This window comes from Ceratotherium simum, chromosome 14 (genome assembly GCF_057802395.1).
Source record: "Ceratotherium simum simum isolate JZ-2026a chromosome 14, ASM5780239v1, whole genome shotgun sequence".
NCBI lineage: Eukaryota > Metazoa > Chordata > Mammalia > Perissodactyla > Rhinocerotidae > Ceratotherium > Ceratotherium simum.
Genome location: NC_141913.1, coordinates 46,740,986 through 46,765,646, shown reverse-complemented (window position 1 = coordinate 46,765,646; position 24,661 = coordinate 46,740,986). Strand labels below are relative to the sequence as shown.

The 24,661-nt window shown below is 45.0% G+C and overlaps 1 protein-coding gene across 1 annotated transcript in view; it reads right to left on the bottom strand.

Moving 5' to 3' along the window:
- LOC101408104 (O-acyltransferase like protein-like) overlaps positions 1-24,661 on the bottom strand; it is a 68,997-nt gene that overhangs the window by 16,162 nt on the left and 28,174 nt on the right. Inside the window, 8 exon segments of the mRNA XM_087438829.1 lie at positions 904-952; positions 955-982; positions 2,886-3,051; positions 8,542-8,643; positions 14,158-14,260; positions 15,011-15,190; positions 19,730-19,956; positions 20,950-21,091. Coding sequence (XP_087294955.1) covers positions 904-952; positions 955-982; positions 2,886-3,051; positions 8,542-8,643; positions 14,158-14,260; positions 15,011-15,190; positions 19,730-19,956; positions 20,950-21,091 — 997 coding nt within the window.

The following is a 24,661-nucleotide window of genomic DNA, read 5'->3' as shown; positions in this document are numbered from 1 at the left end:
AAAAATAATAATAATATAGGAAAAGATACTAAAGTGTATATGCAGAATCCTTTCATGTGTAAAAGGCTGTGCAAAAAAAAGATCAGACGGATAAACACCAAGATATTAACAGCCAATTCACCTCTCCTTGGGTGATTCCCCTCTCTTCATCCTAATATTGTCTAATGTTTCTTAAACTGAACATGTATTTTAACAAAAAAAAGAATAATAAGTCTTTTAAAATATGGCAAGGGTAATCCAGAAACTATAAGTCTCTCTGTGAATTATTGAGGACTTAAAGCTTTTCTAAAACTAATAAAAATTAAGGTGATAAATATGCACCTCAGGGAAGCGGGTACACTGATGTATTGCTTGGGCTGCTGTAAATTACTTCCCTCTTTCCGGAGAGCAGCCTCACAGTGTGTAACAGGCACCACAAAATTGTTTCTACCCTCTGACCTAGTAATTCCACTCGGAAATATGTCTCCAGGGAAATAACTAAACGAAAAAGGAGTGTGTTCAAAGACATTCCTGGAGATGCCATTTGTAATCATGAAAAATTGGAAACAATCTAGACCAATCTAGACCAACCGTAAAAGCAGTCCATAAATTCTAAAGCTGACAAGTATGCAGGTCATGTCGCTATGTGGAAACGTTTATAAGAACAGTTCAGTAGAAAAAGCTGAGCGCTACATACTACGTACACACTGATTATAACTCTGCCAAAACACATACGGATTTGTGTTGGACCAAGATGGGAGGAGACTGGGGAAGAAGGTCAACATGGAGGACTCAGTGTCGGAACTCTTCTGAAAAGTTCATTTCCTAAATTTCAAAATCTGCTCTGCACAAAACTGGAGCACTCTCTGAAAGTTTTGTGAAAGAGGCCACATGGGGAGAAACATTGGTCCCAATCGGACTCACTTTCCATAGATGAAGGTGATCGCCGGCGTCGTGAGATGGAACTGGAATCACTGGCAAGGTACCACGTCCAGCCACTGCACTGAAAACAGAGGAGCAAAGGGTACTTCTTTCCTTCGCTTTCCAGGTCTGCTCCACATTGTCTCCCCTTCCTGGACCAGGAGGGAGAATTCAGTAGGCAGATGGGGGAAATTTCCACGGGAAGAGAAAGGAATTTTGAGTTACTACCTCATCTCATCTAATCCTTGTAACAAGCCTGGATGGTAGGTATTATTATTACCATTTTACAAAATGGAGATTCAGACAAGTTTTCTCCCTTGTTTAAAAAAACAGTCATAGCTTATTTCCTAGGACAGCTGTGGAAACTAAACTCTCTCACCTGATAGGAATGTAAGAAATAGTTATCGTTCCCCTGTGGTTGGAGTCAGAAGAGTCGATGTTGTCTCTTCCTGGCCTTGCCCGCCCTGTCCCAACTCCAGGTGGAGAGAACATGTTCATTTAGAATAGAGGCCTGGGGGCTGGCCCCGTGGCCCAAGCGGTTAAGTGCGTGCCCTCTGCTGCGGCGGCCCAGGGTTCACCGGTTCAGAACCCCGGGCGCACACCAACGCACCACTTGTCAAGCCATGCTGTGGCGGCGTTGTATATAAAGTAGAGGAAGATGGGCACGGATGTTAGCCCAGGGCCAGTCTTCCTCAGCAAAAAAAGAGGAGGAGTGGCAGATGTTAGCACAGGGCTGATCTCTTCACAAAAAAAAAAAAAAAAAAGAAGAGAGGCCTGGCTCCAGACAGGCTTTTGTGGGAAACGCCAGAGTTCCCACGCATGATTGGCGTGAGATTGTCTGGCCAAAGCCACATCGTTCCACAGGCTGTCCATGTTCGTACCAAATGAGGCAGTTACCTGTATTTCTCCTTCGGTGTGAGAAAATTCCTGGGGGCAATTCTCTCCAGTGCTTCAGAGATAAAAGGCACATTGGTCTCTTCCCCAACCCCCTCAGTCCAAGGGAGACCAGACTTACCCAACAGAAGTGACAGCTTTCCTTGTCCCAGTTAAAGAGAAGTTCTCATGGTGGGGACATTTGTGAGTACTCAAGGTTTGAGGGCCTTCACACCTCTGCTTTGAAGGATCTAAGGTGGGCTTTACCTCAAGGAGACTGGCTGGTGTCCTTGCCACTGGTTCCCCCATATGGCCCAAGCCAGTCTGCATCTGGGAAAACAGCCCAGACCATCCTCCGTGGGCCCTGTCACAGATGTGGGCCCACCTGAAGGCAGTTAGACGGTGATGTACGCTCTGTCGAAGCTGCTGGGCACTTGCAAATGGAAGGTGGCCATCTAGTTGGTAAGTGGTTGTGTGCAGTAATTAGCCACACTTGCATGATTCTCTTTTCAGCTGCACTTTCCAGGCATATGCAAAATCAGTGACGTGATTCAATTATAGCTACTTCACTTCCATTTGCTCCAAGTTCATCATGAGGATATTAGGGCTTGAGGGAAGCCACGACCAACGTATACCGAGGTTGTTGCTCCCAACCAACTCTGTCAGGTCTGGCTTGAAATTGGACAGAATTCATTATGGTGAGGGGATGGTGCAATGCTCCATCCCATTATAGGCTCTCTGTGTGGAGGAGAAAGTGTCCTTTCCCCATGGGGCAATATGGACTGGAATGGGTGGGAACTGTGATGGAACAGGGTCAGCTGCATCCGGGACATGCACCTAGATGGTTGGCCCCTCAATGCCCACCACCCTGCTCCCTCCTTCTGCTTTTCCCAGCAACTGTTCCTGCCAAGACTAGTACCCACTCCATCACAGGAGGCTAGTTTGCCCGCCCACAGCTCACCTTCCTACAGCATCACTATTACTCCAGAGAATATGCCAAAAGAAAGGAGCTCAGACTCGGGTTGGTCCTTGGAAAGTTCTCCAAACCACACAAAGTGAGACTCCACATTTGCACCCATCTGCGTTTTCATAGTCCACAACTTGGGACTCACCGCATTCTGGACCGACAAGAAATTAGTAAGCAGCAGCAAATTGGTCCACCATGCTCCCCGGCAGTTATCCAGGTGGAACTTGGGCACTTCCCAGACGGGTCCCCAGGGAACAAGGGAGAACAATCCAACTAACAGGCACATTGAATACAAGTGAAGAGACTGCAAGCTGGTGGGAAAGAGCCGGGCGAGAGAAGGTGGCTCTCCACAGTGGTTCCACTCAGTCCTTGGGTGGGCACACACAGACGGGGGATAAGATGCTCTAAAACAGATTGCATTGGGTGGGCGATCACCTCCCACCCACACCTCAAACATTCACACATCTGTATGTTCAAAATCCTTTGTTGAGCACCTATCATGAGCTGGCTCCGATGCTGCTGATGCAAAAAGACTGCTATTCATTAAGTCATATACATCTGCCACTGTACTAGGAGCTTTTTAGATATTGCTAAACCTCAAAATACTCCTGTCAGGTAACTATTACCTGTATTTTACTGATGAGGAAGTTATAGCTCAGAGAAGTTCGGGTAACCTGCCCAAGGTGGCCCAACCATACGGTACGACAGAGATCGGACGCCAGTTCATGTTCTTTCCACGTGGTCTCCTTAGATGAAAATATCTTTCCTCCCTCCTCTGCTCTTTTCCTCTCTCCCTTTCTTGCTTTATTTCTTCCTTCCTTCCTTAATACCCTATCTCCTTCCAAGCAGGATTTGAAGCAGCTACAAAGATGATGAATAAGGCACATGTGTCTAGACCAGCACTGTAGAAGAGAAATATAATTCGAGCCACATCAGCCACTTACTTTACATTTTCTAGCAGCCTTATTTTTAAAAGTCCAAAGAAATAGGTGCAAGTAATTTTTTTATTGATGTTTTAATAGTTTATAACATTGTGAAATTTTGGGTTGTACATTTTTATTTGTCCATCACCATACATATGTCTCCCTTCACCCCTTGTGCCCACTCTCTACCCCCATTGCCCCTGGTAACCACAATACAGTTTTCTCTGTCCATGTGTTGGTTTATATTCCACATATGAGTGGGATCATACAGTGTGTGTCTTTCTCTTTCTGGCTTATTTCACTTAACATAATACCCTCCAGGTGCAAGTAATTTTAATAATATACTTTATTTAGACCAATATATCCAAAATATTACCATTTCAACGAGTAACCAACATAAAAAAATATTGAGCTATTTTATATTCTTTTTTCTTTTACTAAGTCTGTAGAAGCCAGTGTATTTTTACACTTACAGCACATCTCAATGAGCCACGCGTGTCCAGTGGCTACCTACTGGACATTGCTGGTCTAGAGTTTAGAAGTAAGGTTGTGACAGGGAGGTGCACACAATTCTAGCGTGGATTCTGGGCGGGCTGTGATCACAGCCCTCTTTTAAAAGAACGTATTTAATGGGCCAGCCCTGGTGGCCTAGTGGTTAAGTTTGGTGCACTCTGCTTTGGCGGCCCAGGTTTGGTTCCCAGGAGCAGACCTACACCACTTGTCTGTCAGTGGCCGTGCTGTAGTGGCGGCTCAGGTACAAAAAAGAGGAAGACGGGCAGCAAATGTTAGCTTAGGGTGAATCTTCCTCAGGAAAAAAAAAAGAACATATTTAAAAATTTAAGGTAATACAAGCAGAGCAGAGCATGTCACCCAGCAGCACCTCCAAACAGCTCAGTGGGAGTGTCAGGGCCAGCGGTGGAGTGTGGCAGATGGGAAGGGCAGGACTGCTAGAGGTGCCCCCTCCCAGCAGAGTCATGGCTGAGCACCCAGCCTCTGGTCTGCACCCAGAGCTGTTGGCCTCCTGTCTTCCCCACAATGATAACATCAGTGGGCATGCAGGGAGCTGAGTTGCAATTGCTGATCAAAGTCAGAGAGAAAGGGCAGGGCTGACTGTGGCAAGATGCAACTTCCCAGATCAGCTCAGGCAACAGCCACGGAGCCCCTCCTGAGTCCTGGGTCCTAAGGGATTAGCCATCAGACCGAGCTGCCTGGCAGCTGCTCCCACAGGCCTCAGGCTCCCACCTCCCTGGCCTCCCTCCCCACCATCTGTTGCCACCCCCTCCCCAGGGAGAGTAACCCAGCCCTCTGCCCCCCTCGGAAGCAGAGCTCAGGTCAGATGCCCTCAGGAGGGAGCATGCTACAGGCAGTGTCCCACCGCCCACCCGTTATCCACAGGAGGCAGAGGCTGCTGGGTGGGCCACGCCTTGAGTAGCAAGGGGAAAGAACAAGAAATGTGAGTTCTAGTTTTATCTAAATTTTTCACACTGAGAAAATCATGTAACTCCTCTCTTTCCTCTTCTATGGAAAAGGTGGCTGATGATTGCTTAGGTTCTTCTAAGGAGGATGATGATTTCTGCCTCTTAAGATTTTTTGAGAATAAATGAGATCAATAAGAAAACAGTTTGAAACACTGAAGGCATCATGTAAATGTGCATGCGCTTCATTTTGTCCAAACTTCCAGAAGATTTAAAGTCAAAGTGGGTTTTCGAAGATTAAGAAGTGCGACACTAGCCAGTGTCGTGGAGGTGTGAGAAGCAGCCTTCTCACACGTGGTGGGTGGGAAGGGACATTGGAAAATGTCCATCAAAACGTCAGATGCGGGGCCGTCCGGTGGCGTAGTGGTTAAGTGCGCGCGCTCTGCTGCTGGCGGCCTGGGTTCAGATCCCGGGCGCGGACTGACGCATCACTTGTCAGGCCGTGCTGTGGCGGTGTCCCATATAAAGTGGAGGAAGATGGGCACAGATGTTAGCCCAGGGCCAGTCTTCCTCAGCAGAAAGAGGAGGATTGGCATGGATGTTAGCTCAGGGCTGATCTTCCTCACAAAAAAAACCCCAAAAATGTCAGATGCACCGAACCACCCATTCCACTTGCAGGAATTTACTCCACAAACATGCTCACACAATTGCACAAAAATATGTAGGTTGATATGTGATGGTCCACCCACACAGCACCATCCCAGGCAACCTTAAAATCAGTGAGGTGGGTTCCTGCATGCTAACAGAGAAATATGCCAACACTGAATCATTAAGTGAAAGAAGCTACGTGCAAAATAGTGCAGTATGTAGTCTAATCCTATTCATGGGGGGGGGAAGTGCTTATAAATACATAGAAAGTTTCTTCAAGAATTCACAAGAAACTGTCAACAAAAGTGCCCCGAGGAAAGTAAGACTGGAAAGTGGACCCTTAATTTTAATATAGATCTTTCTGTTATAGTTAGACATTTTTATCACAAGTGACAAGAGATTTTCACATCTTGAGGTATATGGGGTAACTATTCGGGTTCAAAACTGATTCAGCTTGAACTAAAAAGCCTGACTTATGGCCCATCAAACATACATTGTACATCCACTTAACCATTCAAGTAAGGAATACACTCTCTTAAGATAAGAAGGCACACTTCCCCTCCTACGCCCTATTGGTAACGCCCTATTGGTAACGCCCAACGCCCTATTGGTAACGCCCTGATTAGTCCCTTTTCTGACATCACGGTCACAGTCATGTTGACCTGCTAATCTGCAATTGAATACCTCTTTGAAATTTTGACAAAAATGTATCCTGGGTGTGTTTAATGTATGTTCTTTGTTCTAAAAAGATACAAGACTGTACTGAAAACCATGTTTCTCCAGAATGCTTTCTAAGGCCTTCCTGGGTTATAATCCTCACTCTGGCTCAAGTAAACTCACTTTATTTCTCTTATCTATAGAATAGTTATTGGTTATTTTGCGTAGACACAAGCTATAAAAAAAACCTAATTTTCATAATGTGGCTCCTAGCTAGAATAATCACACAGTTTGAAAGGTCTGGAGCATCTACTATCTTTGTTTCCCATGGGATAATCTCTGTTCTGATTTACCTCTAGAAGTTGGGTTTTTGCATTTTCTTATAACTTGAAATAGCTCCCATTGGCTTCCGGTCTCCTGTCCCTGCCCTCTTACAGTCTCTTCTCTGCCCTGCAGCCAGAGTGATTCTTACAAAATGTAAATCTGACCATGCCCCTCACTGGAACCTTCCAAAGGCTTCTTGTCTCAGAATAAAATGGAAAGTCCTTAAGGTATTCCACAGGCCCTATACAACCTGGGCCATTGGCACCCCCATCCCCACCTCTATGACCTCATTCCCTCTGTTCTCCATGTCCCTCACTCCACCCCAGCACCTTTGGGTTCTTTGAGGTTCTTCAAACACACCAACCATGCTCCCTCCTCAGGACCTTTCCACTTGCTTCCCCCTGAGCGGACCCTCTCCACGCACAGCATTTTCTTTGCTTAGAATATTCCTGTACCTCCTTCAAGGTTCTTCTTAAATTTCACCTTCCCTGACTACCCTTCCAGAGGAAGACCTCGTCTTGCTTCCTTCTCCTAATTATCTCTTTGTGGCACTTATCATTACTGACCTATTATAAATTTATTTGCATATTGCAACTTACTGTCGCATATTTATTTGTTTCTTGTCTGTCTCTTTTCACTAGAATGTAACCCCCACACCAGAAGGCACATGCATGGTTGATTAACTGCTGAATCCTCAGGGTTTAAGACAGTGCCTGGCACACGGTGGTCCCTCAACAAATACAGAGTGAGTGAACACATGGTCTTATTTCCAGTCCTCTTGGAGGTAAATAGGCAAGTAATAAATCAAAACTGAGTAATAACAGTGAGTTTTGCTGGCATGAATGAGAACATCAAAATGGCCTGGAGCAAGGCTGCTTTTTCCCTGGGTTAACCTTAAGGAGGATGAGTTCAGACTGAGTTGGTGATGCTTCCCTCCATTTTCACAAGAGGGGCATGGACCGTGAGTAATGAAAGCTGGGCTCCAGTTCAGCAATGAACCATGATTTAGAAAATGTATAAATGGAGGTGACAGGTTGCATGAGTTGAAGTTTCCTTTTCTCCTCCAATTTCGACTGTCTTGTTACATCAGGGTCACTCTGTCATCCCACTGATTCCATATTCTGTCCCAATATTTCATCCCTTCTGCTCCAACCAACCACAGATTCATAAGAAGGCCATCATTCTCCCTGCCTCTCTTTCAGCGGAACGACCATTGTCCCAAGCTTCAACCATTCCCTCTCCTGATTGTACCTTATTTTATTTTTATCATTACCATTAGTGCTCTTATTTATGGATCCAATTAATACCAATTTACAGGAGCCATACAAATTCTCCCGTTGAATATAGATTCCATGGGAATTGGACAGTATGTTTATTGAAATCTGCTGCCCAACGGATGAGGAATAAGGATATTTTTGTCAGTAAAAGAAACCAGTTTTCATGATATTTGTCCTAAAAGAATTTGAACTACAGTCAGTGTCATCTAACGAAGGGGATACATTCTGAGAAATGTGTCATTAGGCAATTTTGTCTTTGTGCAAACATCATAGAGTGTGCTTACACAAACCTAGATGGCGTAGCCTATGACACACCTAGGCTATATGGTACTAATCTTATGGGACCACTGTCATATATGCAGTCCGTTGTTGACTAAAACGTTGTTATGCAGCACATGACTGTATATTAATACAGCAAAAACCAACTGTATTTAAGGAAGAAAACTTTTCTTTCTTTATTTTTCTTTGAAAATTCTTTCAAAAGAGGGTTAAAAACTAAGAACTAATAAATTATTACACAGCAATAATTAATTGAGAAATTATATAAATAAACCTACCTTGTAAGGCGATTGAAATAGTATCTGAGTATGAGATTAGCAGTTATTCCCTTGTCTGAATTCTGAAGCATCTTTAAAAATGACCTTGCACTTAACCAACCACTGAGAGAAAGAACAGCACAGTCAGAGGAATTACTTATCAACAACACAGTTCATGGGTTGATTAATTTAGTTGTCTCTATCAAGATAGAATAAGTTATGCTGCAGCAACAAAATACCTCCAAGTCATAAAACAGTAGTGTTTTTCTTGCTCATGCTACGTGCTCACAGCCAGTCACCTTGGGGTCAACATCTTCCTCACTATGGGACCCAGGCTGATGGAGCAGCCACTATCTGAAAGTTCACCAGTGACCACAGCAGAGGACAAGAGAGTTCTGGAGGGCCTCAAATCAGCAATTAAATGCTCTAGTCCAGAAGTGACATGTTTAAAGCTTTTACCCTAAGAGTTTAAAGCTGTTAAACTCCAGGTAACACTCATTGGTCAGATCTAGGGATGCAGCCCACCCAACCACAATGGGGCCAGGAAGTGGAATGTTACCAAGTGCCTGGAGGGAGGAGAGCCAGAAATATTCGGTGAACAACACCAATAACTACATTAGTCTTTTGCAATAATGACAGCAAGGGCTTCCATTTCTGTAGTACCACTCATTTTCAAAGTACTTTCACTAATGGGATGGCTTTCCTTCTCCAGCCATACCAATCTACTTTGCAATAAATGTTCACTGAGTGAATGATCAAACAGATGAATAAACAGCCCTATTAGGTAAAAGGGAAAATATTACCTTTTATTTTAAAATAGGGGAACTGAGACTCAAAGACTGTTACTTGGGTTGCCCAAGATCCCAGTTAGAATTCTTAACCAACATATCCTGATGACAAAGTCATTACCCAGAATTTTCAGCTAAAGAAACCGAGGTTATGCCTTTGAGTTATAACTTGAGGGTAAGTAAGTTTGTGAGTGAGTTTCCCAACCTTCTGACATTTATACTATTGACCTTTGTGGGTGTTTCCCTATGGAACAAATGTATTTCCTCTTGCGAAAGAAGGCTGTGTGTGTTGGGAGGGACTTGGAAGGGATCAAGGAGTGCTGGGAGAATGTCTTTATTCTCTGTCAGCTAGATTTTCTTTTGAAATGCAACAAGTTGGATTCACTATAATAGGAACAAAATTTATAGAGACATGTAAAAGATGTAGAAGTGGGACAGCCAATACTGACTCTGGCCTCCTCTTAATTTCAGGAATGAAGGAGCTGGGGGACTGAGCGGTCTTTCTTTTCAGCGTGGCTGGCTCGCCCTCTGCCAGCACGGTTGCTAAGCAAGGCCTGGGTCTCACTGTGTGTGTGGGCATGCACCATCCAGCCTTTAAAGTTCATACAGACAGGACAAAGAGAAAGGCTGGCAGGAAAACAGGCTCAGAACAATAGAACAAGTTCTAGGAGGCTAAGGAGAACCAGACACCTAAAAAGACTTGGAAAGAGTAAAATCCTGCAATAGAGAGGTATGGAGTCAGCCTGAGGATTAGAAAAGGATTCCAAAACCATCACCAGTGATAATCAGAAGTCTTCGGTCTTACTATGTAAACATATTAGTGATGTAGTGGTTAAGACACGGTTTCAGCATGAAACAGACATTATGTTTAACTTCTGACCATACTCTGAGCACCACTGATAAAAGGCACAGCACTCCCAGGCTCCAGACCGGCCCAGGTGTCAGGTACGTGGTCTTTACAATAAAGGGGGGCATATTTGTCATTTTCTTGGATGCTTGGAATTTCAATAGCCTTGGCCTGTTTTGGATTCTCAGGGCTGACCTGATGGTCTCAGATTCCCCCTGATGGCCCAGGGATGACCAGTGGCCTTTCATGCCCTTCATTCTTCCCTCCTAGTGGTGATTCTCCAGCTTGCGTTTTGGCTTTGGTTCCAGCCATCCTGATCTGTCCTGGCCAGCCTCCCTCCCAGGGCTTAGAGCTCTGCCAGTCAGTCCCATCCAGCATATGGTGCCTTTTTTGCCTTGTTCTTACCAGTTCTCTTGCAGGGAACAGAGTTCTGATCTTTGACTGCTGTTCATCGGCAGACCTCCCCACCGTCCAGGAGGCCTGCCCGGACTCCCGCTGTTGGGCTTCACCCGCCTGGTTAGACCCAGCTAGGCTCTCCCAGAAAGCGTGGTGCCCAGCGGCTCCCGAATCACTGCCGGGTTTGCTGTAGACGATAGATTCTGAGCCTTGCCTTCTGGGATACTCTATATTGTCACCTTGGCCACCTCCTAGCATGAGCTGCCATCCTAGTGGACAGGTCTCCGCTCATTTTGTACCCTACTTTCTCTGCATTACCCCAAGAAACTATGGTGTCAGAATTGTGCCAGAGTCTTGAGATAAAACAATTAAAATTGTTTCAACAGCTATTTATAGAGCAGTACTATACGCCGAGTGCGGCTTTAGGCTCTGGTGACAGCAAAACACACAACATAACTGCCTTACGTTCCAGTGGAGACAGACAGACAATAAACATATAAAGATATAAATAAAATGGCATCTGTGGTATGTTAGATAAAGAGGAAAAGTAAACCAGGAAAAATGGAGTAGAGAGTGCTGGGTGGGTCCATTTTAAATAGGGAGGACAAGGAAGACCTTCCTGTGAAGGTGACATTTGAGTAAAAATCTAAAGGAGGAGAGGGGGCAAGCCACCAGCATATGAGGGAAGTAGGTGTTACAGAGAACGGGTGGTTCTTAGTAATCCCTTACTATTGCTCTGCCCAGTGTGGGAGCTAGTTGTCTTCTAATCCAGTGGTTCCTACACTTTTGAATATCATGGTCTTGTAAAATTAAAAAAAAAAAAAATGGGAGTGCTCATCAGCAGATTGCTCTGTCATTGTTTGCCCAATGACAATCTCTCCAGCATCTTTCAATTTGTTCCCTTCTCTTCTGTCATTCCTAACATATTCTAGATATGTTCTTGAATCTCCTCTCTTTAAATGACCTCTCTCTTACCCCCCATAAACTATACAGCAACATTCCACTTCTTTTCTCCGTCAAACAGCAAAACATCTTAACAGGGCTGTCCACAGTCAGCGTCTCTACATCCTCCCACCTTCGCCCCACTCCAGTCAGGCTGCCATTTCCACTCCTCACAGACACTCTCATGACAAGGTCACCAGGATGCAAATCCAAAGATAACTTATTTGCGTATTCAATTCCCGCAGCATTGAGCCCCGTTGACCATGTTCTTCCTTCTTCCTTCCTTCCTTCTGGAACTGCTTTCTTCTCTTGGCTCCCTGGTCCCCATGTGTCTTACTTGTCTTCCCATTTTACTGGTCACTCTTTCTCACTCCTCCCCTTCTTCCCAGCTTCTAAAGGTTGTGATGCCAGAGGTCCTAGGATTCAGCCCCGATCTGTCATTCCATTCTCCTCCCAGAGTGATCTGATTCAGTACTATGGCTTTAAATGCCACTTGCAGCCCAAGGACTCCAAAATTTGTATCTCGAGCCTTGACATTTCCATCGAGCTCCAGACACATAGCCAACCACTTACTTAACATCTTTATGTGGTTGTCTAAAAAGTCCCTTAGTCTTAACCGGCCCAAAACAGAAAGCTTGGTTTTCCCCTCCAAATCCTGCTTCCCCTCTAGTCTTCTCCGTCTCAGCGAATGCCATCACCCTCCACTCAGTTACCAAAGGCAACACCTAGAAGACGTCCTCAGCTCCTCTCTTTTTCTCACACTTCACATCCAATCTATCAACAAGTCCTAACAATTCTACCTCTGAAACATATCCTGAACATGACCTTTTCTCTCTCTCCCAGCCCCCTCAGTCCAAGCCTTACCATTTCTCATCTGAAATATGACAAAGCTCACCTGAGGGATCTCCCTGCTTCCATTTCGGTCCTTCTTAGATCTATTATTAATGCAGGAGCCAGAGTAATTGTTTTAAAATGTCAGATCATATCAGTCTCCAAATTAAAGCAGTCCAACAACTTCCCATTCCAGCAAGACTCACGTCCAAACTCCTCAGTGTGGCCGCAAGGTGCTGCATTGCCTCGCCCTGCCCGTCTCTTGTCTGCATCTTCCCCCGCTCTCCCCCACCTTCAGTGTGCTTCGGCCTTCTTTCACAAGGCTCACTCTCTCTTGCCGTAGCACTTTTGCACTAGTTGCTCCCTCTGCTTGAAACTGTCTTGTCCTGGGTTTTCCCGTGGCTGGCTCCTTCTTGCCATTCAGTCTCAGATCAAATAGTCCCTCATTCAGATAAGCCTTCTCTGACCTAATCTAAACAGCTACCCATTCTCCCTCACAGCCTCTTGTTTTATTTCTTTCCTGATATTTATTAGTCAGATTGTTTCTTGTTTGTTTATTCGTTTATTGCCAGTCACACACACACACACACACACACACTCTAACGGAAGCACCATGAGAAGTCCGTGTTTGTTTTACCCATTGATGTATCCTCGGGGCCTAGAACAATGCCTGGCAAACAGACATTCAGTGAATCATGGTTGGATGGATGAATGCTTAGCATTTGATAAAAACAGCTGCTATCTACCATCACCACCTCCCTATGACGGAGGCATATTTAACCCAAAGAGGTAGATGCAGAGCAGCACAGTGGCTAAGAACATGGACTCCGGAGTCAGATTGCCTGGGTTTGGATCGCGGGTCCACCAGGACTATCCCCTCAGTATCACTTTCCTTATCTTTAAAATGGAGATCATGTGGTCTATCCCTACAAGGGAACATTACTCAGCCATAAAAAGGAATGGGTACTGATACGTGCTACAACATAGATGAACCTCAAAAACGTCATGCTGAGTGAAAGAAGCCGGGCACAAAAGACCACATATTGTATGATCCATTTGTATGAAATATCTAGAATGGGTAAATCCACAGATACAGAAAGCAGATTTCCAGGAACTGGAGGGAGGGGGTACTTGGGAGTAACTGCTTATTGGGTATGAAGTTTCCTTTGGGGATGATGAAAATGTTTAGGAACTAGATAGAAGTGGTGGTTGCACAACACTGTGAAGGTACTAAATGTTGCTGAATTGTTCACTTTGGTTAATTTTATGTTACATGACTTCACCTCAAGAAAACAAAAAAAGAAAGAAAGAAATGGGGATTTTAACAATGGTCCCTGCTGCACAGGGATATCATGAGGATTAAATGAGGTAATACTGCAAAGTACTTAACACGGTGCCTGACATTTATCAAACAATTAAGGAATCTCACCTCTTAGTAGTTAATTTAAATAAACATAGCTTTATGACACATCACACCATTTTCTTATTTTTTCACATTTCACTATAGTGAGCACTGGCAACTTTCTCATGGATTTGCATCAGTCCATGGACCAGAATTTGAGAACCACTGAAATAAACAATTTTGATAAATAAAATCACCTTTTGTAAAAGGCCCCTTTTAGAGAGCCTTCCTAACTCATTAATAAATTGAAGATACAAAAGACAGGAGCTTGTGACAACAGTACTGTCCAGAGACAGACAGAAGCAAAGGCCAGGTGAGTAAATGTGTGCCATTCAGTTTTTCTCACTAAAGTGAGAACAGCTACATACACACATATACACATCCCCAAACAATCAGCAACAGGCACAACAGCAGAGAAGACACCTTATTACCTGATCAGGAAAAATGTGTCAACCCCAAGATAGAATGGGCCACTCCGAGAAAAAAGGTACAGTGGGTTTTTAAGCACTCTGGTTTTCCATTCAAGCACATTATCTGTAACAAACATAAAAAGCAGTGTCTCTTTAACAGAAAAAAATCATGTGATTTATCTTTTTAGAGAAAGCAAGAGGAATACCTTCCACTTTCAGATGTATTGGGAGGGGTTTATTCACTTAAGAGAGAACTTGGACTGGGAATAAAAGATGGCGACTGAGGGACCTAATGGTAACTAAGGCTTTAGCTCCCTGTGCTCTCACAGTGGCCGCAGCCCCCTTGGGGCTACAGCAGCACCACAAGTTCATGGTCTGGTGCCAATCTCCTGAGGTTCTTCAAACTGCCCTGGGCTGGCCTCCACCCCTCAATTCTGATATATACGTTTGGCCCCCGCTTAGAGAAGACCCCTGCTACCGGTGGGGTCCTCTCTGCATCATGAATGTGGCGACAGAGCAAAGGTCAAGGAACACTGGTTTAATACTAGTGCACGATATTTATTTACACTGGCCTGTTTCTCTAGGAGAAAAAAAGTTAGTTTCTGGCTTCATTAATCATGACGAGATTTAGACGATGAAAATACAATACTCAGGTATCACTATTCACCTGGTAACCAGGTGCCTGATTTATGCGGAGAAGGAGGTAAGGCACTCCCTGGAGACTGGCCTGGAAAACTCACTTGTGGAGGTCACGGCTCTGTCTCTAACACAGAAGGAAGGCTGCAGCCTCCCATCCTATGGCCCAATGTGATTCCCTCACGCGGAAGAGTCTCTCTTCCTTGACTGCTCATGAAGGCTCATCAGTTCCCCTCACCCAGAGACAGCCACGCGGTCATCTGACTGGTGTGCCCCGACATGATCCAGAGGAGGCTCACGACTCGGATGCCATTCAGTGCTGAGCATGTGCTTCCTGGCATCTTCGTAGTCCAGATGGCTGGTACATTCTTCTGCCAAGAAAAGCATCTCAGAGCACGGTCCACGGCTCCTAGAAATCCTGGGCAAGAGCAAAGGTGTTACTGCCCGCCCCGAAAGCCAGACCGATCCATGCGCTGCCCCACAAACACGAGCCAAAACACGCACACCAGTGATCTTGGCTGTCACCGGATGCTCCCTCGCTGTGACCCTGGACTGCTCAACTCAGTTGTCCATGGTCCCTTGTTGATCTTTGGACTTGGTCTCCTTCACCTATGAACCTTGACTTTCCCTAACAGAACTGACCTGAGGTTGGTGCCCACACTGCCTTGCACAGAATATGCTGCCCAAGCCCAGGCCCCAGAGATGCCAACCCCTGCCCCCAGTCCTGTTATACAAAGGGTTGGGGGATGGGGAACTTAGACATCTTTAAGAAACCACATGCTCCATAAAGCCAGCATTTCGCTTGAAATGGCATCCCTGCTGCTCTCCCAAGAAAGAACCACTCGCAAACCACATCCCTACCGGCCAAGGCACAGGTATGAAAACAGAGGGGCACGTGGCACAGCCGCTAAGGGTGTGGGCCGTAAAGTTAGACACTCCTGGCTCTGAGTCTAGCTGTCATTATTAGCTCTGTGTCCCCTGGCAAGTGAATTAACTTCTCTGTGACTAAATTTCCACATCTGCAAAATGGGAATCAAAGTAGATCTTATAATTACAGGATTATTGTGAAGAACAAATGAGATAATGTCACAGCTACTACCATCACTATTTTAAGCCCCACTGCTTTAAAAATGGTTAATCCTTCTACTTAATTCATTCCCTTCAATTTTTTTTGAAATTTAATTTAACTCATCCTAAGAGCCAACTAAGTAGCTGGAATTGTGAAATGGGAGCCTCCCAAGCTCAGACTGGCTCCAAGAGAGTCATATTTTCTCCTGGATGTAGCTTGATGCCTTAAACATTGTGGGCACCAGAAGTCCTTGCAGAATTAAAACTTATTTACAAGCGAGGTCTGGCTAATAACCAAGCTCTGGAAATCCAAATCAATTTCTTAAATAGAAGTATGTAATTACCTAACATTCTGAGGTTCCAGCCATAAATACGAGTTTTTCCATTGGAGTCGCTCTCGTAGGGTCCTGCCTGAAGGCATGAAGCTCACCCTTTCATTTAGATGAATTCACTCACCAGGAACTGGCTCTGCCACAGCACAATCAGCAGTGCCCGAGCCACCAGGCGACCTTGTGTCCTGGCTCCCCTCAGCTCCCTGAGAAGCTGCATGCTGCAATGGAGAGACACAGGACCTGGGCTCTGCTGAGTTCCACCAATTCCTTAACCTCTCTGAACCTCTTTCCTCACTTTTGACTGAGCACAGCTTTTGGTAGTTTCTTGTGAAGATTCGAGAATAGTTTTTGTCAAACTTCGGGCCCAATGCCTAATTTGGCAAGCAAGCACTGAATACATTTTGCTATGATTATTATTTTTTTCCATCTAAATCCCATTTGTGGGTGAGCCTAACTAGCAGCAGCTTGTACAATTGTCTGAAAACAACTGGCCTATAGAGAAGACAGCCTCTCTGAGTCCCATTTCACTCCTTTGCAAATGGAAAGTGTTATAAACCACAGGGGAACGGGAGGATTGGATGAAACAATGCCTGTGGTCAGTGGTGCTCAAAGCGGGTGTTCCCGGACCAGCCGCTTCAGCATCACCTGGGAACTTGTTAGAAATGCACAGTCCCAGGCCCCACCCCCAACCTACTGAATCAGAATTGTTGGGGGTGGGGCCCACAGGTGATTCTGGTGCTTACCGAACTTTGAGAACCACTGGGTGTGAAGGTGCCTTAAAAAACCTTGCAGGGGCCGGCCCAGTGGCACAAGTGTTTAGGTTCGCGCGCTCCGCTGCAGCGGCCCGGGGTTCACAGGTTCGGATCCCGGGCGCGCACCGACGCACCCCTTGTCAAGCCATGCTGTGGCGGTGTCCCATATAAAGTGGAGGAAGATGGGCACGGATGTTAGCCGAGGGCCAGTCTTCCTCAGCAAAAAGAGAAGGATTGGCAGATGTTAGCTCAGGGCTGATCTTCCTCAAAAAAAAGAAATCTTACAGCCTCTTTGGATTCTCTTAGTTATTATTACTGTGAACCCTCCTTAAGCAACGGACCACAAAGCAAGTGATCTGACCTCCAGGGGCTGAAATCCATAGCTATTAACTTCATGAAAATGTCCTCAAACATTCACTCATATTTTTCTCATCTAAATAGTAAAGGACAGGCTCATGTCATGGAAAACCATTCTAAGCAAGTACAATGATGATTTGGAGGATAAAGAACCAGGAATCTGAAATACCCAATTTGACTCTAAACTTCTAGAAGACGCGGTGGTCTTGTGTTGATTTGACTCACTGGTGAATGTAAAAATGGAGAGAAAAAATGCTGAATCCAGGGGTCTCTCCACCTTGATTTTTGTTTCCAAACATTTAGGAATGTAATATTTTACTCTGATGGTATTAAACAAACAAACAAAAAATTGCTACAGCAATGGAACACGGAAACCCCTGATTTCGAGGCCACAGTTAAATGTGGCTGCTGAAAAAGCTGACATAACCTTAGTGTTCGACCACAGAGTCTTATTTTGGGGGAAGAACCTAAAGTTTCAGTGGCCAATTCCTGATACCACACCAGGTGTGCCTGCCCTAAATTCTGTGATCCAATCTTAAAATGCAGGGCTGTGGGTTAGCCTTCCACCCGATGATAAGCAGTGGTGAATTTGGGGACTGTAGGCTCACCCTCAGTCTGACAATTAGAAGCATGTAACAGGTCCCTGGAAGCCAACTGACCTCAGTGAGGTCAGTGTAGCCCAAGTAAGAGGTCTTGGCCAATTAAAACTCCTACCTTTTCCTCCCTCTCCTGCCTTAAGTGAAGAGGATGAGGAAAAGAAAAATTTTCTTTTGGAAAATTTCCAAAAAGAAATTAGGAGAAGATAAGCACACATTATCTCATTTAATTCCTTCAACAAATCCCATTCTATGCCCCCATTTTACATATGTGGAAACTGAGGTTCCTAGAAGTCAAATAACCTGACTAAATGCAGAGATAGAAACCAAGGCAGGTTTGATTGGGGACTGCTAAGCATGTGCCCATGCCCACTCTGGAACATTCTACATGGCCAGGGAGCTGAGAGAGTTCTTGAACCATGTCATGTGAAAAATAATTGAGGGGTTCTGAGCCGGGGGAGACCAGCATAACTGTCCTCAGTATCTGACGGCTGTAATAGAAACAAGAGAGTAGATTTATTTTCTGAGGCCCCAGAGGGCAAAACCAGAACTCACAGGTAGAAATTACTGGGCATCAGGGACTGACTAAAGTCATGTGCCACTTGACAGGGATGCATTCTAGAAATGCGTCATTAGGCAATTTTGTCTTTGTGCAAACGTCATAGAGTGCACTCACACAAACCTAGATGGTACAGCCTACTACACACCTAGGCTATATGGTACTAATCTTATGGGACCACCGTGGTATAGGTGGTCCGTCGATGACTGAACCATCGTTATGCAGCGCATGACTGTATTGTGCAGAAGCCTAACAATGAATACTTCCCATCATGATGGGTTCAAAGGGAGCCGCTGGGCTGGTAGATGGCTTCCGATTTGGGAAGGAGGTTGCACGGGAACCTCTAAGCCTTCTCAGCTCTTATATTATATCATCTTTATACAAACATGTTTTTTGTTGCTTTTCTTGTTCTTGGGGCTTTTTGTTGGTGTTGCTACTGTTTTTGTTTTTGCCTGAAGACCCAAACAGGATCTGATAAAATCATCACTATGCCTTCCACTTTGGACGTGTTCCCTGATTTTCCTTAACAGGAAAGTTATTACATATTCATATTCTTCTGGTCCATTCACTGAAATTTTGTTTTATTTTTATTCCCCTAGTTAGAGTAAGGGAAGGACAATTGTGTAGACCTATGGAGGCTCTGCCAAAAATTATTCCACGTGTTTAAAGGTATTTGCATGACGAGACTATTCTTGTTTCAGAATATACACGTGTGTGTGCTCTTTGCCTTGCCATATGAGCAGGTGGAAATGAAGATAATGCTCTTGATTTTTAACTAAAACACAACACAATGTGACTCATTGCTATCCAGCCTCTCACTACACTGTGCCAGGGTTCCATCTCTTTCTGTGCAGTGTTTTAATCAACTTGTGTTGCACACTCGCTCCCCTGGCTTTGATTTATATGTAAATCATTTACCTCGCTGATGCCAGGAAGGTTCTCTGAGTCGTCTGTGTAGCTGTGACGCTGAAAATAGACACTGTGATCATGGAATTGTTCCTTAGAGGATTACTATAGCGAAACCCAAGCTCTGTTCTGACCTCATCTTTGAGTAGCACAAAAACACACTGGATAATTGTACCCAAGAAATAAAGCAGCATTTTTCGTGACCTCGCCTTAACACACTGATGGTAAACAAAGACCAGATTGTGAAGAGCAGAGACCCAACCTCCACGCTGGCCTTTAGAAGCTGTTGGACATTCACCAGCCTCTAGCACTGTAGGAATTATTTTCCAATTGTGTACGCATCTAAACCACCTCTCATGAGTTGCCTTAGTTTATTAAAATGCCTACCTTTTCCTCTGCTCGGGGTTCCTGACAGTGAGAGATGGGCCAGGCAAGCTGTCCCTTGGATTCTGTCTCCTTGTTCACTCCTCTTCGTCTCTCTCAAAGGCAGACTCCCGTAACAGGCCGAATGTGCCTCATGTGCAGGTGATGCTCCGGGGTCTGACCCCCACCCTGTGGCTGCCACATAGACAGTTCCAGCCAGAGGAAGGGCGTGGCCCAGCAAGGTGAGGAACCTGCAGGGAGCAGACACAGACATGTGACCAAATCTTACTTCACACCAACACCACAGCAAGATGCAGAGAAAATAGCCCAGCAAAAACAAAACCACTTAAGGTCCCTACTAGAATATAGGTAAATCTTCAACACTTTTAAGGGTTAGAAGTAGTTTTCTAAGAATAAATAAATGAAAGAAATTACAAGGTGAAAGATTAATGGATTTCACTAAACTCCTTATTATAATTGTAAAAAAAATCATAAACAAACAAACAAAAAGCAATGAAAACACTGAGGGAGATACCTGCAGCTGATGAGACTAAGGATTCATATCCTTCAGCTATGTAATGAACTTTAAAAATCCATAAGAATCCAATTAACACACACATGGAAAGGGTGTGAAGGGTATGAAGAGCAGATAAACTTAGAAAAAAAACCTTCATTACCAATTTTTTAAAATGTAAATTAAACCAATCTATTTATCTATCAAATTGGTACTATTTTTTATACAGGTCACTTTTGATGCTGGTGACAGTGATGAAATAGACATGGACGTCTCTGACTGGGGACATATAAGTGAGGTTTTCAGGAAAGCTCATCAAATGACTCAAGTACAGGCCAGCAATTCTACTTCTATGGGTTTGTCCTAAGGAAAAAGGCAAGATGCAAACAAGAAGTTAACAGGCCAGACTATTTGTGGGAGAAGCAATGCCTCAAATAAAAGAAATTAATCTTTAGTGATCACATGATAGGAACAGGAATATCTGGGGACAGGATACATTTCTCAGTGACTGTGAAACCCAATCACTTTTGGGTGTGGCCAGCCTTCCTCTTGAGCACTTTCAAATTCTCTTGTTTAAGATAAATGGTGATCTCTCTGCACAGAGGCAGCATTGGCCAGACACCATTCAATGAATGGAAATTAAATGGCTAAGTGTAGTTGCTGAGTGGAAGTTGATAAAACATCCCTGACATATACATCCCAACCGCGTACGTCAGATGCTCATACTCACAGACACACGGCGACAAATGTGTCGAGAGGGAACATTCCAGTAGCACATCTTGCCACACCCCCACCAGACGAAGAGGAAGAATTTATTGTAAAGAGAGAGACAGAAGGGGCCAAAAATGAAGCATTTCTGAATCTTAAAGTATCTACCAAGAGGAAAAAAAAACAGATTGTATTAATAATACTTCACTTTGCAGTAAACACTTGACACTTGTTCAGGAGCTTTCATATCTATTATTTCAAAACAAAACTTTGACATTAAAAAAGGCAGCTGGCTTTTTTTTTTTTAAAGATTTTATTTATTTCTTTATTTTCCCCCCAAAGCCCCAGTAGATAGTTGTATGTCGTAGCTGCACATCCTTCTAGTTGCTGTACGTGGGACGCGGCCTCAGCATGGCCTGAGAAGCGGTGCGTTGGTGCGCACCCGGGATCCGAACCCGGGCCGCCAGCAGCGGAGCGCGCGCACATAACCGCTAAGCTACCGGGCCGGCCCTGGCAGCTGGCTTTTAATATATCTGATTGACAGATGGGGAAAATAGGGCACAAAGATGCTGAAACTCACAGAACTAGGAACTCAGCCCAGCTGGAGGTGGACCACTGGTCTCCTGAATTCTCAGTCCGCCCAGACTCCTGCAACCTTTCCTAGCACACAGCACTGGGAACGACAGTCCTAAAACGGTGCCATTGCCAGCTCAAATCCATTTGTGAACAGGTCCCCATGAGAGAGATAAAGGCAATATGTGATGGGAAAATATGATGGGAGCCCACAAGCTGGGGAAAGGTGCCGTCTGCAGTTGAAGCTAAGAAGCACCTACTTAGGACACAGCTAATTAGTCACTTCAGGAAATAGTTTGTAAAGATATTAGTGGTAAGACTAGGGCAGTGATCTCGAACTTCAGCGTGCCTCAGAATTAATTACCTGGAAGTCCTGATAAACAGATTGCTCCCCACCTCCCCTCCCCGAAAGCTTCTGATCCAGTAGGTCTAGGGTGCGACCTAAGGGCTTGCATCTCTGACAAGTTCCCAGGTGCTCATGCTGCTAATTGGGGAGCACACTTTGAGAACCCCAGGACCAGGAGACTTAGCAAAAGATGGAGGACACAGCATGGTTTAATAAAACAGCAACCCCAATTATAAATAACAAAAAATGCTGCTATTTATTAAGTGCCACTAGGTATGAGACACGTTTTGGTCATTATTTCTATTCTATTCTATTCTATTCTATTCTATTCTATTCTATTCTATTCTATTCTATTCTATGACCCTACAAGGAGCTGTTATTTACCTTATTTTACATTTAAGGAAAATTTGCCTCCGATAAGTTCATGAACTTGAGCACAGTGGTTAAGAATACAGGTTCTGCAGTTTGGGAGCCTGCATCCATCCCTTACTGTATGACCATGGGCTAGTTACTTATTCACTCCACGCCTCAGTTTCCCCCTTGGTAAAAAACTCTACCTCATAAGGTTTTTGTGAAAACTAAATGTAGCAATAACTATAAAGCACTTAGAAAGTGCCTGGCATACAGTAAGAGCTCAATAAATGTTGATAGTTGTCACTATTATTGCTGCTAAGTGGCCAGGCCACAACTCACCCCAGGTCTGTATGAACTCGAAGAATGTGCTCTTTTTATTTTCTCGTGCTACCTCATCTCACCACACTACATTGACTAGACTTGCATTCAGGAGCCTAGGGTTTGAGCCAGCTTGCTGTGTGACCCTGGGCAAGTCACTCCACCTCTCTGGGTCTCATTTCCTCATCTGCTTAACAAGAAGGGTGAGTTGGACACAGCGTATCCTAATGTCCCTTCTACCACCAATACCCACTATTCCCATGAGTCTGTGACCAGAGGGTTTCTGAAATGTCCAAATAGGCCACTAAAGATTGATAATATGGGATTAATTGTGATTCTTAATAAGGGTGGAGACAGGAAGGAGCTGTATGTGTGTCCTCAACACTGACCAAGAGGAGGGTGCTCGATCAAGTTGGTGCCCACAGGGGACACGCCAGCAGAATGCCTCATTGCCCAATTCCATTCGCTCTGAATTGATGCTCCTCGAGCTACTTTCTGCTCCAAAAGTACTTCCTACTTTTGAATTTCAAAAAAACCTCTTCCACTGAAAAAGAAGTGTACTGAGCAGCTGACATGTCTGTTCTCCTTGGAAGTGCTATTTCTAATTTTAAAGGAATCAACAGGCATTTTGTTTTGTCAATCAACCACTCAGGAGCCTCTGGGCAGTGTGAACCTAGCCTGATGACCCTGGATGAACTGAGAAAATCAGCTTCCCAGCCTACAGAGGAAGCCCAGCCCCGTCCCTGGGGTGACCTCCTGCAGACCTCCTGCAAGGCCACGGCAGCCAGAGTCTTCCTTCATAACCTTAAACTGCACAGCACGTATTGGAGCCACAGGGAAATCCTGAATCAAGATGTAAAAGCTTTGTAATTTACCTACGCTGTCGAAAAAAAGATTTTTTTAATTTAACTTAGGGCCCTACAGGCAATAAAAAGTCTAAGACAAAAGAATTAAGAATAAAATGATAAAGTATACCTCTGGGCCTTCCGATTAAATTTCCTTCACCTTCCATTGTTTTTAAAAGTGTACTCTTTGTTAGATCTGAATCCTCCCTTGCCAGGAAGCACAGGCTAAAGGGCAGCTGGAAAATGTACCCCGGTCTCTCCAATGATGGCCTCTCTGCATCTAAATCATAGAGGAGCTGCCTCCCAGGCCCCGAAGGCAATTAAAGCATGTCACAACAGACTTCACCTCAGCGGCCCCGGGGCAATCCCTTCCCGCAGGGTCAGCAGTTTGCTCCTGGATGAAACCTGACACTTTGAGCAACAGTGTCCAGACCCTGAAGGACTCGGGAGACCGGGGTCTTCACTGCTGAGTGGGCAAAGCTAGAAGTCGATAATTCCTGCATACCATGAGGTTAACACAACCTCCTTAACTCCAAAGCTATTCCAGGCTGCTTACTTACAGAATGACCTTGCTAGTTCTGCCCAGCCCCATCATCATATTCACTTTGTAGTTTGGCAGTGACTTTTAAACCTCTAAATAGCTCTGGCCCAACCCTGAAGCCAGAACAATGCTGGAAGAGTGTGTGTGTGTGTGTGTGTGTGTGTGTGTGTGTGTGTGTTGGGGAGGTAATAGAAAGAGTTGGACTTGGTTACACCAAAGGCATCATCAGCTTTGGCCTCCAGTCTTCAGTGCATCTCTTACATTTTGGGCCTGGGGCAAGAGTGCACGGGTGCCCCCGCAGGACCCTGCCACGGCTCCAGCTCCCAGCCCACCCCTCTTCTCTTCTCATACTCTGTTCCTACGCCACCATGCTCCTTACAGGCCAGTGTGTGGACAACCTAAGCTCCACCCCCTTAACTCCACCCCCACTGCAGTCACTCCTTGGACTGGGCGGGGAGCCAGCTGGGCAGGGAATTCTGGGATCCTAGACACTCAAAGCATGGACCGGAAGAGAAGGCACAGGCTCCAGTGGGCATGTCCCCTTGGCCCTACAGACAGACATCCCATCCCATGGGGAAGACACAGCCGGAGGAAGGCCAGAGGAAGGGGCCCTAAAGTATGGGGCCCAGGACAGGGCCCTCCTTGCCTATGTCTGGGCTCTGCACTGTGGACCCCACTTCCCCTTCCCACAAAGTGCCCACCCTCTTCTCATGTTGATCACAAGACTTGGGAGAGGAAAAGAATGAGTAGGACAGAA